Source organism: Notothenia coriiceps, unplaced genomic scaffold (genome assembly GCF_000735185.1).
Source record: "Notothenia coriiceps isolate Sejong01 unplaced genomic scaffold, NC01 NC01_scaffold00037250, whole genome shotgun sequence".
NCBI classification, from domain to species: domain Eukaryota; kingdom Metazoa; phylum Chordata; class Actinopteri; order Perciformes; family Nototheniidae; genus Notothenia; species Notothenia coriiceps.
In genome coordinates this window covers 4,938,634-4,951,294 of record NW_011369951.1, presented here as the reverse complement: position 1 = coordinate 4,951,294, position 12,661 = coordinate 4,938,634, and the positions used below count along the sequence as shown (strand labels likewise).

General features: G+C 41.3%; 1 protein-coding gene across 1 annotated transcript; it reads left to right on the top strand.

Moving 5' to 3' along the window:
* The first annotated feature begins 683 nt into the window (after positions 1-683).
* Positions 684-11,146, top strand: LOC104967208 (protocadherin Fat 4). Its single transcript, XM_010796625.1, has 12 exons — positions 684-928; positions 1,813-2,063; positions 2,157-3,491; positions 4,563-6,482; positions 6,565-6,666; positions 7,272-7,573; positions 7,690-7,775; positions 7,866-8,042; positions 8,162-8,289; positions 8,379-8,596; positions 8,689-8,923; positions 9,240-11,146. Exons 1-12 carry the CDS (start codon positions 684-686, stop codon positions 10,595-10,597), a joined length of 6,357 nt encoding a protein of 2,118 aa, XP_010794927.1. The 3' UTR covers positions 10,598-11,146.
* Positions 11,147-12,661: the final 1,515 nt, after the last annotated feature.

Genomic DNA, 12,661 nt, shown 5'->3' with positions numbered 1-12,661 from the left:
TACGGTCTTATTGTAGACATTGTAACGCTGTGCCAACATGGGCAAGCACGCAGACAAATTTGAGGAGGGCACACAGGGTGGAGAGGTGGAGTGAGGTCGAGCGATGGAGAGAAAGGGAGAGAGAGAGATTGAGCGAGGCAGAAAGCGTGTACACTGTGCAGCGGTCTGCTTGCGCACAGAGCAGTTTGTGAGAGAGCCGGCTTGAGAGTCCATTTATCTTCAAAATATAATTGATTGCCAGCCTCCCTTGTCCCTGGCTGGCTTGCTAGCTCGTTGGTAACGTAACTGATGTCTTCTAATGTGCCTGCATCTGGCGCTGAGTTGCCATATTCCTTTCATGAACCACTTCCTGAAATCCATTGTTGCAGATAAATATAAATGATAATAGCCAAACTAACCTAGCAAGAGTAAACTGACAGGCTGCTGTGCCGCATCTCACTCAAAAACACACGATTTAACCCAGCGAAAAACCAGTCTCGTGCGCAGCCTTTCATTCAGAATTTCATAGCAAAATAAAAAAATGATATTATACTAATCTTTCAACATAGTTTAAAACAAAAATAAATATTAGGACAAAGCCCTACAAATAACAACAATAAACATAATAATAAAACAATTAAAATGTTATATTCAGCCCTGATTAAAACAGCGGGCCCAAATCCTGGATGGGCGGGCCCGGCCCCATGGGGCCCGCCCATGACGCCGGGTCTGCGCTCTACCAGTGTCACCACCGAGTTGGAGAGCAGCGCGATGTTATTCGCCGCCGCGCTGTGGTGACGGAGAGGGGGGAAGCATGTTCGGCCGCCAAGCTGGCACCCTGCTCCGAGTCTGTCTCCCCCGTCCGGGGGAGAGGAGGGAGGGGAGAACCGAACGGTGAACCGTGGAGGGAGGCGGGGCAGGAGTTGTCGGTGCCAGCAGGGACCGTGTTGTTAGCATCTGGTTAGCTAGCTGCACTAACGGACATAAGGAGCTGTTTGTTCCACAGCAATCTGGAGGAGAGTCCTCTCCTCTCAGACTGAGAGGCTCAGGTGAGCTAAAGGACTCTCTGAGTGTTTAGATAGTTAACTTTAGTCTAAGTTAACTCAGTGGGTCTCAAACGGTTTGGAAACAAATTATTCAAAAGATTAGCATATTTCCGCGGCACACCTTCATATGATCACTATCGTTATAAAAAAAATAAGAGAATAAAGGAAAAACAGGTATGAAATACTATATGGCAGTAAAACAAGAATACAGTTTGAAAGGGGAGTGATTTGTAAAATATCCATAAAGAAAAATAACATCTGATTACAGTTGTGTTTCATATGGATGTTGAGAGATGTATCCATAGTTCATGTTGCTCTCAAAGTGCACCAGATTGATGCTTTTAACTTCAATATTTAAAAAAATGGGGTGGGGGGAACACTTTACCCCTGCCTATATGCCGTGAGCTGATTATCGAGCCTTCATTGTAACAGTCGTGGGTGTACTGTGTGTTTTCCTGTGGGGAGTGTTGCTGTAGTAGAACATTCCACTGTAGCTTCTGCCCGTAATAGTGTTCACTAGAGTTCAGCACCTCAGCACCCCCACTCAAAATACCTTCCCGCGCCTCTGCTTAAGAGACACATTTTTGTCCGTGACCTTGTTTGGTATCATGTTTCTTGATAATAGTAGCGTAACATTAGGATTAACATTTCTGACACATTGGTCTTTCTTGAGTATTTACTCATTATACTGCATAAGATACTCTGGAAAAGTTCTTAGATTCTATATATATTATATTGATCGATACATAATCCTTGAACACTATAACATCTTTTCACACACCCTAAGGTATTCGATGGAGAACCTTGATGTGCCTTTCGCGATTGAAGAAACATCTGGAGAGCTGCTAACAACCAAAGTCCTGGACAGGGAGACAGTAGCCATTTACAGGTTGATGGTGATTGGCAGTGACAAGCATCCTACTCAGCCTATGTCAAACTCAGTGCTGGTTACTGTGCTCATCGGAGATATTAACGACCACAGGCCCCAGTTTTTGAACAGCCCATATGTGGCCTATGTACCCACAGAGATGGCTCCAGGTGAGAGTTTTCACTTCCACTTGACAGTTATTTATTCCACCCTGGATAACATGGACTTGAGTTTTATTTAGTTTATGTTTTTTACCCTTACAGGTTCAGTTGTTTGTGCATTAAGAGCAACGGATGAAGATACTGAGATGAACGCAGAACTACATTATTCGTTATATGGACAAAGTTCAGATCTGTTTTCCATCCAACCCTACAGCGGCACTGTATTCACTTCCAGTGGTCTCTGGAGAACGGAAGCTATCGTTGTCAATGTACATGTGGAAGATGCTGGAGAAAATCCTAAATTTGATGTCACTACGATCAGCATCAGGTTTCAGAATGCCTCTGAGTTTCCAGAGATTAATGTGAGTGTCATCAGCGGTTTTCTCTCTGAGGACACGCCAGTCGGAACGTTAGTGGCAGTTGTCTCTGCAGCAAGCATCAGAGCTGAGCCTGTCTTTTTTTATCTAGCTTCTGGAAACTTAGAAGACATGTTTCATGTGGAGCAAGCGAGTGGAGTTTTGACTGTGGAGAACCCTCTGGATTATGAGACCAAAAAGGAGTTTACTTTGTTGGTAGAAGCACGAGACTCTGGCTCGCCTCCTTTCTCATCATTTGCAGAAATTCACATAAACATCAGTGATATAAATGATAACTTCCCTCACTTCACCCAAGCAGAGTACAGGTGTGAAGTCTTTGAGAACTACCCACAATCCTGGGTCTGTGATGTTCTTGCCATTGACGCTGATTCAGGCAGCTTTGGCACAGTGCAGTACAATATAACAGAAGGAAACACAGAGGGTTTTTTCACAATTGACCCTGAAAATGGTTTATTGAGTACCACAGCAAGTTTAGACAGAGAACATATCCCGGAATTTAATTTAACAGTTGAAGCTTCAGAGCTAAACACCCCTCTTCACAAAGACACCGTAACTGTTATCGTTGTTGTTTTAGACAGGAATGACAACGCACCTCGCTTTTCACAGATTTTTCTTACCGAGGTCATTGAGGATTCCCCAGTTGGACACACCATTTTACAAGTCACCTCAGCCGATGATGATACTGGTGCCAATGCAGTAATCTATTACTCCATAATTGACCAAAGTGATGATTTGACATTTAATATTGGTTTCACTAGTGGCTTCATCACTGTTGGAAGACTTATGGACAGGGAGTTGAAAGATCATTATATCTTGAAAGTAAATGCAAATGATTCAGCATGGAGCATCAGCACTGAAGTCACTATAATCATTGTAGATGTCAATGATAATGAACCAGTATTCTCTAATCCTTTTTACAGCATTGCACTCACTGAAACAAAAGCTAAAGAGGTGTTTGTTATGCAGGTTTTTGCAACAGATGCAGACATGGGGCAGAACTGTGAGATCATATATGCTATAGAACATGAACATGAGCAGTTTTGGATGAATGCTTCATCTGGTGAGATCTATACTAAGCAACCATTGATGTTACATAATTCTGCTTTCGAAATCTATGAGTTTACAGTTATTGCTTTGGATTGCGGCAGTGTTCCTCTGTACAGCACTGCCACAGTCACAGTGAGATTAGAGCCATATAACTCCTACCCACCAATGTTTTTAGCTTTCAAGCCTCTTATTGCTATCCCGCATAACATGGCTGTTGGTACTGAGGTGGTCCAGTTAACAGCAATAGATCAGGATGTCAGTAACACCAGCCTTGGTATTGAATATTTTTTGGATGGACGTAATGCATCGGATTTCTTCTGGATCCAAGCGGACAATGGGAAAGTAATGTTAAATCACTCTTTGGTTGAGAGTGTAAATATGTATTACACTTTATTAGTTATTGCAAAAGATCAGGGCTTCCCTTCTTTGTCATCACATAGTGAAATCACTTTGGAAATTACTGGGAGAAATCAATTTTCTCCAAGCTTTAGAGAGCCAGATGTCATTTTCTCTGTCCCTGAAGACTTGCAGACAGGATCGGTAATTGGGAAAATTCTAGCAGAAGATGGGGATTATGGTCCCAATGGAGCAATCATGTACTGTATTACCCCTGACCATAAATATTTACCGTTCTCTGTAGGAGAAGCATCTGGGCTGTTAAAATTGATCAGAGAGCTTGACTTTGAAAAAGAAAATATTTATTATCTCCAAATCACAGCCCTGGATGGAGGCTGGGTCTCTAAAACTGGAACGGTAAATGTTACTGTGGTAGTTATGGATGTGAATGACAATCCTCCAGTCTTTTCATCCTCAGAGTATATTACATCAGTGCCTGAAAACTCTGAAATTGGAACAAATGTCCTATTTGTGAAGACAACAGATGCTGATGCAGGTGCACAGATAGCCTACTCTTTTATTGCTGGCCATGTGGATAAATTTGCAATTGATTCAAATAATGGCACTATCATCACTTTGGATGTATTTGATTATGAGCAAGAGCAAATGTTTGATCTGACAATCAAAGCTTTAAACAATGGTCGTCATACTTTATTTAGTTTAGCACACGTTGTCATCCACATCTCAGATGTTAATGAGTATACTCCTATATTCAGAAAAAAAGAATATAGCTTTTCTGTATTTAAAAATGTTGCCCTTGGAACTAGAATTGGACAAATAACAGCTACAGATTATGACCAAGGCTCTGCAGGTCAGGTGTTTTACTTGATGTTTGGTCAAAACAAACATATGGGCTTTGAAATTAACAAACAATCTGGAGAAATATACACAACTGGCAGTTTGAGAAAACAAGGCAACAGTCACGTAGTTTTGAAAATTCTAGCGAAGAACTCTGGTGTTATCACTGGCATGGATGAAGACGAGGCTTTGGTCCACATCAGTGTCATCGACACAAACGATGCACCAGTTTTTACCTCTGAACTTTATTTGGCCAATGTTGAAGAAGATAGCCCAGTTGGGACATCTGTGATAACTGTGAGTGCTCTAGATGAGGACTCTATCTTGGACTGGAATAGTTTCTTCTTCAGTATTGAAAATGGAAACACAAACTTCTCTTTTGCCATTGATCCATCAAGTGGTGTTATTTCAGTAAACTCTACACTTGACAGAGAGCTGTGGCCAGTTTATAATCTGACTGTTACAGCCACTGATAATGGCTCTCCACCATCCACTGGGACTACTAATGTGATTGTCACTATTGATGATGTTAACGACAACACTCCCATACTCACACTCACTGAGGCTCAAGTGAAGGAAAATCAACCTCAAGGCACATTAATTGCAACTTTAAATGCATCTGATTCTGATTTGCCACCAAACCAGGGACCTTTTACTTACTGGTTGGTTAACCTTTCAACGGGTACTGCTTTTTCCCTGACTCCTGATGGAGTTTTATTTACCACACGGACTATCGATCGGGAACAAATCTCTTCCTATCGAGTCCTGGTGGCCGTTAGAGATGCAGGGGTCCCTCCGCTTTCATCAACAACAATGATCCACATCAAGATCATGGATGAGAACGATAACCCTTCACTGCCTAGAAATATCTTCATCGAGGTGAAATACTTTGGCAGTGCTTTCCATGGAGGCCTGATCGGTAACGTCCATCCTGAAGATCAGGATGAGTCTGATACATTCTACTGCGCCATCAAAAGTAGACAACTTAATATGTTTACAATACCTAACGGCACATGTGAGCTGATGTCATCTCCTTTTCAAGGTGAGGCTACATTAAACATCACTATCGAGGCTACAGATCAGCTTCACTTCCCAGTCAACAACAGCATCTATGTAAACTACAAAGGTTTCACTAATGCTACTTTAGACAGCTGCATACTATTTTATGTGTCATCATCCTCGATGGAAGAGTTTATGTCTAATAAGTATTTGCGCTTTGTGAAAGCTTTAGACAGTCTGTTTAACCTTCAGGCCTCTAAGACTCATGTATTTGGAATCAAGCATCTTGGCAGTGAGATCCTTCTATTGGCAGCGGCGAAAAATTACAACGGTCAATATCTTAGCAAAGAGGTGGCCAGTGGTATCTCTGTAGGCCATAGGAAATTACTGGAGGCTCAAAGCAATGTGACGATTACTCGCATCACAACTGATCCATGTCTCACCAGCCCATGTCAAAACGGGGCAACATGCAACAAAAACATTTACATCAGCCGGGATGTTGCTGTCCTGGAAAGTTCAGCAGTCATCTTTGTGTCACCCCAGAAAGAGATTTTTAATTGTACATGTCCAGCTGGCTTCACTGGGAAACTGTGTGAAGAGGACACTGATGAATGTGAAGCAAATCCTTGCAAAAATAAAGGCACATGTGTGAATACTCCAGGAAGTTTCTACTGTCACTGTCAGAGTGGTTTCTCTGGCTTGTTCTGCTCTCCTGATGAAGACAAATGCCTGAAAGTGAAGTGCCAAAACGGGGGAACTTGTATTCCCACGCAGGATGGATATCACTGTCGCTGTGTGCCTGGATTTGAGGGTAGCCTTTTAAATATTTAAAAACGTTATGCATGAATAGTTTTCAGAATTTCTTAAAAAACTGGGCTTGTTTTGTTTTCCAGGAGAAATGTGTGAGCAGCCAACAAACCACTGTAGGTCAGGCCCTTGTGTTGAGGGCAGCTGCACCAATTCACAGACTGGATTCTCTTGTCAATGTCCCTTTGGTAAGAAATATGCATAAAGAGGGAGCTTTAATGCCCAAGTTCATCAGATGGGAACATTTACATTTGTATTTGCTTTCCTGCTAGAGTTAGCAGTTGGTAAGGTTAGTTTAGCACGGACTCTTGGAACAGGACGAAGACACTGACTTTGTAAAAGAGCAACACAATCCAACTCATGAAACTTTATTGAAAGCTATTGTGAGGATCATTATTTGTGATTCCCGCGATACTTTTCCAGGTTTCTCTTTTTTCGTTCTCTATATGTTATCTGTCCCTTGTCATAAGCATATATGCGTGGAACACTCTTCCATAAACTGTCTGAAATTGTGGGCCATTTTCTCATATTAAAGGAAAAAACAGTCTGGAGCATAACCCCTTTTAAAATGTTCATTCTTGCACTCGTTCTTGCACTTGTTAAACTTAGCTAATGGGCTGTTAGCTTAAAGGCATTACATTTAATTGACAGAATATGAGATTGTTACTAATGTTATATTACCACTTTCCTCAAGAAGGTGAAAATGTGTAATTTGCAGCTTTAATTATTATTTTTAATTTAAACTTTTCAACCTGACTGAGATAAAATATTCAAACAGCCTGTTTCATTTTAGGAGTAAGTGGAGTCCATTGTGAGGAGCACAGTTATGGCTTTGAGGAGCTGTCCTTCATGGAGTTTCCCCCGTTGGATCGCAGGACAAATTTAATCTCTCTAGAGTTTGCAACAGTACAGAGGAAGTCTCTGCTCCTGTATAACCCTGGAGGATCATCCAGCAGGGATTTCTTTGCACTGGAGATACTGGATGGGGCCATACATCTCTCTTATGACCTTGGCTCTGGACCTGTGAGGCTACACACAAACAAACAAGTGGCAGACGGATATTTCCACAGTGTCACTGCCAGGAGGATTGGGAATGTGAGTTTCGTATATGTCAATACATATACGCGATGTTAATGAGTTGGCTTTTTACATTTTGAAATGAGAGAAGTCAATCTAAATAGACTGATAGAAGCAATATTTCCATTTAACAGATGGGTTCTTTGCATGTGGACAACTGCACAGATGAAGAGAACACTGGATTCTGTTTTTCACAAAGTGATGGCAGTAGCTTGAAGAGGTAGCAGTAAGATAGTAATCAGTACTTACACACAATACACAACCTACTTGTTGGTCGTATTTGATGTTGATTAATCTCATGTCTTTTCAGAACACTAGATGTTGGCAGTAACATGACGTTTGGAGGAACCAATAGTTTTGAATCTGTTTTACTGCATCCTGGTCAGATTAAAACCCATGACTTTGTTGGATGTATTCGTAACACTCATGTGAATGGCATCTTGCTGAGACCTTCAATGGCCCTAGCAACATATAACATCCTTAATAGGTAATCATTTAATATGCACAATACATTTTTACAATGTAAGAATAAACTGTGAGGTTTACTTATGTTTATGTCCACATTTCCACAAATGATTTCTGTCATAATCTTTTTGCTTCATGAAGGTGTCCTCGGATAACAGCATCACCATGTCATAGCAACCCATGTAAAAACGGCGGTGTGTGCCATGACCTTTGGTCATATTCTATTTGTGAGTGCAAAAGCATTTTTACTGGAAGCAACTGTGCTAAGGGTAAATATACCTTTTTATACCCAGGGCTGATTTTAAATGTATTTTCTTATTTTTTATACAAATTAAACATGTTCTGTCTTTTTCAATAGAAATGTCAGAGGAGCTTGTATTGCGATTTCATGGGAATGAATACATTGAGTATGTCATAAAGGAGCGATTCAAGAGAGACTATCTGCTGAAAGGATTGCTGGATGATAACAAAGAGGAAAACAGCAGAGACCAAAGAGTGGTTGAAATCAAGTTCAAGACCCAAGAAGATGGGGTCTTAATATCTGTTGTTGAAAAGATAGGATTCTCTATGCTAAAGGTAGGCATGAACACATTTATCCAGAGATTACATACATATATTACTACATATATTTGAAGTGTGTAATAGCTTGTTCCTTCTGTCTAATACAGATAAAAGACAGAAGGCCTGTGTACATTTTCAAAGATACACTGTCAGGACACGAGTCAGAGTTCCCTCTGGACTCTCCTGTGGCTGACGGAGTCTGGCATGTCCTCGCTTTGCTCAGCATCGGACAGACTACCTTTCTGCTTCTAGATAATACATCAGCCTTAAACATCACTGAGCACAGGATGGATCTCTCTCCTGTTCGTGTGGAAAAGATTATTCTTGGTGCAGCTGTGACAGGTGATTCAAAGTTCCAACAGTCTGATTAATCAGGTCAAATCTGAAGGAAAAGATCATCTTTGTTGCGCGTAAACTAAAGATAGATCATTTTAGGGCGGTGTCCTCAGATGATCAGGGTCTTATCTCTATCTATATAAACTATATAGTCAGTCATTTCTCGTTATCTCTTGTTGCTTCATCATCATTTAAGTAATAACTTGCAGCAGATTATTTAAATTAGGACCAAGCACCCAAGTTTTGCTGTTTAAGATCACTCTTATATTACAACCTGTATTTTTAAACGTACATGCATATCTGTCTTCATCTCTTTATGCAGGGTTCACTGGATGTGTGCAGTACTTCACTGTGAGCGGTTACACTCTGCCTCTCAGTGGACACAGTGAGATGGTAGAAGTCAGGCCAAGTTCGACTCTTATCAAGCCGGGCTGCAGCTCTCCAACTGTCTGCCTCCCCTCGCCCTGCTCTGAGGAGGACACAGCCAGACGGCATTGTCCTTCTGCACTCTGTCAAAACCGTCTGGGTGGGTGTGGACGTGCTGAGCAGAACACATCCTGTGTCTGTCTACATAATGTTTCTGACCATGCCTGTGATATCTGCCTCTCTACAACAGAGAGCCGTAATCAATGCCCTGAGGCCCAGGGCAGCGTGCACCTGTGGCTCCTAGCTTTGATTCTTCCTCTGATATCCATCCTTGTGATTATAGGAATTTGTGTTGCCGTTTACAAAGTGAGGCGTCACAAAGCAGAGGGTCAGACTGATAACTCGCAACAGAAAACAGAGCAAGGGACTGGCAATGTAGTGTTTTGCTTTGACGACAACAGAACGCTCACAGATTCAGAAAACAAGAAACAAAACGTCCCGATAAGGGCAGATCAGCCGAGGTTGAATGTGGAGTTTTACGGTGATGCAAGTTTGTCAAGTGTTCTGCCAGTGCCAAACAGTGAGCTGGAGTATTATGAAATCGGCAGCATCTGTAGTGAACTTCATTCAGACACTGCCTCACTGACGCTCAGCTGGCACAAGCATCTGTACAGCACAAAGTGTGTGAAAGTTGATCCAAAGCGGAGGGGAGATCTGAGGGGACTGTTAGCAGGATTTAAGAAAGAACACTCCAGTGAAGAGAGGGCAACATGTCAGACAAAGCCACAAGATGTTGCTTTCTTAAATAAGCAGTTGTTGACTAAGATCGATTTACAGTATGCACCACTTTGTCACAAGAAAAGGTTGGTAGAACTAGAGTTCCTGGATCCTGTACAATGCCTCACTCTTGAAGAAATTAGCAAACTAAACACTCCTCAGGACAAAACAATGTCACATCGAGCATCCCTGAGGTCTGGACCTACCAAGTCCCACACGTTGATCAATGGCTCTTCTGACAGTGAAACAGACAGCACATTCACCTGCTCGGAGTCTGAGTGTGGACAGTTTGCATGCAGCTTCAGACAACAAGGCATCATACCTGTCAGCACATTCTTAAAGCACACCTGTCCTTCTGATGCAGGTCAGGATAAAGCTGAGAGTGTTCCCTCTAGTATGTTTGAGCAATGGGGAAATATTTTAAATATGCACCTTCCTTTTAGCAGCTATGCTCCTGTATTTGAGGATATAGCATGTCTACCTACTGACCAAATGTATAGCTATGAAATGCAAAGTGACATAGAGGAAATTATTTGATGGCCAGTATATAGGTGTCAACAATGGGTCAGGGGGAAAACGTAAGTATTTCTGCAGTATGTTGTTCATTTACATTTTAGAAAAAACACAACTCATTCATTCATAATGTTAATGAGGGTCATCAATATCCTGAGTAAGTCAAACGTATTATTCATACATTTTGCAGCTGATTGACTGTATTGTCTTTTTGTAGGTAGCCTGGACATTATTTGTTGCATTCATTTGTTTACATCTCAGGTTCATGGCACTTGTTTAAACAACCCTGAAGTTAACTTGCTAACCACAAATCCTGCTTCGTAGCACACAGGCATACTCTTTATATGATGTTGTAATGTGAGGTGCAGGTAATAAAACTGAACAACACAAAAGGAGTACTCTCGAGGCCTGCTCCCCTTTGGAGCACTAGCACAATATGGCTTCCAGGACTGAAACACAGGAAATGGTGATGACTTTCATGATTGTGTATCTCTTTTAACATATTGTATAATTACGATTAATTTAAATACAGAGTATATTCATTTGCCTATGTATATGAGAAAACCTTGAATAAAATAAAGAGCTTTCTGAAGAAAAATGCCTACCTTTCTTTACAACAAAGGGCTTACGCAAATGTTAGTAAGGGAGTTTGTGCTTACTCGCACATGGCTACCATCAAACCGAAGTATGGCCCCTGTGCAGTCCTACTGTGTCCACACAGCCTTGTTATCTCCTTGAGATATCGAAGAAATGTGTCCCTCGCGCTATAATCATATTTGTCTATTACATTTGTAAAATGTCTAACTCACAGAAAAAGCATATTTTTCTCAGATAACTTTTATGAAATAACCAGTCGTAGACCATTTAAGTCTAGAATAATTTTGGTAGCACTATACTGTATCACGGCAAAGTTATTGCACTTTTTCCATAAACTATTAACAAAAATGTGGCAAATACATATTTTCCTAAAACCATTTGTGTATTTTAACCAACGAGACACCATACATGTGTGAAGTGGATTTGGTAGCACTGCATGGTACAACAGGGGAAGTATTTTTGGCAGAATTGTATTGCAGGCAAATATGTTGGTATAATTTCGTTTCGGCGTCACACTTTGTAGACGGTCCCTGCGCACTTACGGCGAATATTTTCTCAATTTAACCTAAATAGGAAAGCCCTCATCCTGCCGTCTACGCTATAGTCTTATCAACATAGGCTCTGAGAGGGCATTACAGCCTGTCATTACATCCCTGGTCTCAACGACTCTCTCTTGTAATTCCAAAGATATCTTAAAAGCTTTATCTATCATCAGGTGTCTTTTATACGGAGCCCCCTAGGGGACATGGAGAAGAAAAAAAAAAAAATTTGAACAAAAAGGAAATGTTTTGGGAGATCTCGCAAAACTTTTCATTTAGTGCTTCCTGGTCAGATCGGCTGCTACGGCAACACAGAAACCACAACAATGGAGTGGTTCATCGATTTTACTTTGATCTTGGCCTTAATTATAAAGATATAACATCAGTGCTTGGCAATAGGCACGGGTTTCACACATAGACTGTAGGCATATAAAGGGTTTCACATAAGTGAAGACACCTCAAGAGAACACTCAGAGCGAGGGGACATGCACGTCCCTCTGAGCTGAGTTATTGACAGATTCGAATTTCGCGGATGAATAACTCATGAACATAACGTTGTAAAAATACAAACATGACTTTACAATCATAGCAAGGTAGACAACGAGCTACAGAGTCGTTTTTATCAGAACAGTTCGATACGCGCCGTCATCCGAGCTAAACATCAAGAATAGAGAGCCGCAGTGACGCGTCCTTAAACCCGGAAGTAAACTTCTTCCGGTCCTTCGTCAAAAACCAATGCAAATTCTCCATAGGATTTTGGAAAATAGCTCGAAATAAGGTCTGTGGTTGACACACATTTAAGAGAGGGATCACGTTTTGTTAAGCCGGATAATCTCCATATGTCAACCGTACTTTTATAATTTTTGAATCCTAAATCTAGTCGCCAGAAGCAAAATGCTAACGTTATGCTATAAACGAACTACAAGCCAGTACAGCAGCAGGGTCGCACGAC

Bases quoted from the DNA above. Each gene is read 5' to 3' on its own strand.
- LOC104967208 (XM_010796625.1), top strand. From the start codon at position 684: ATGGGGCCCGCCCATGACGCCGGGTCTGCGCTCTACCAGTGTCACCAC. The intron at 6,667-7,271 runs GTAAGAAATATG...GTTTCATTTTAG, and splicing joins CTCTTGTCAATGTCCCTTTG to GAGTAAGTGGAGTCCATTGT. The intron at 8,924-9,239 runs GTGATTCAAAGT...CTCTTTATGCAG, and splicing joins TCTTGGTGCAGCTGTGACAG to GGTTCACTGGATGTGTGCAG.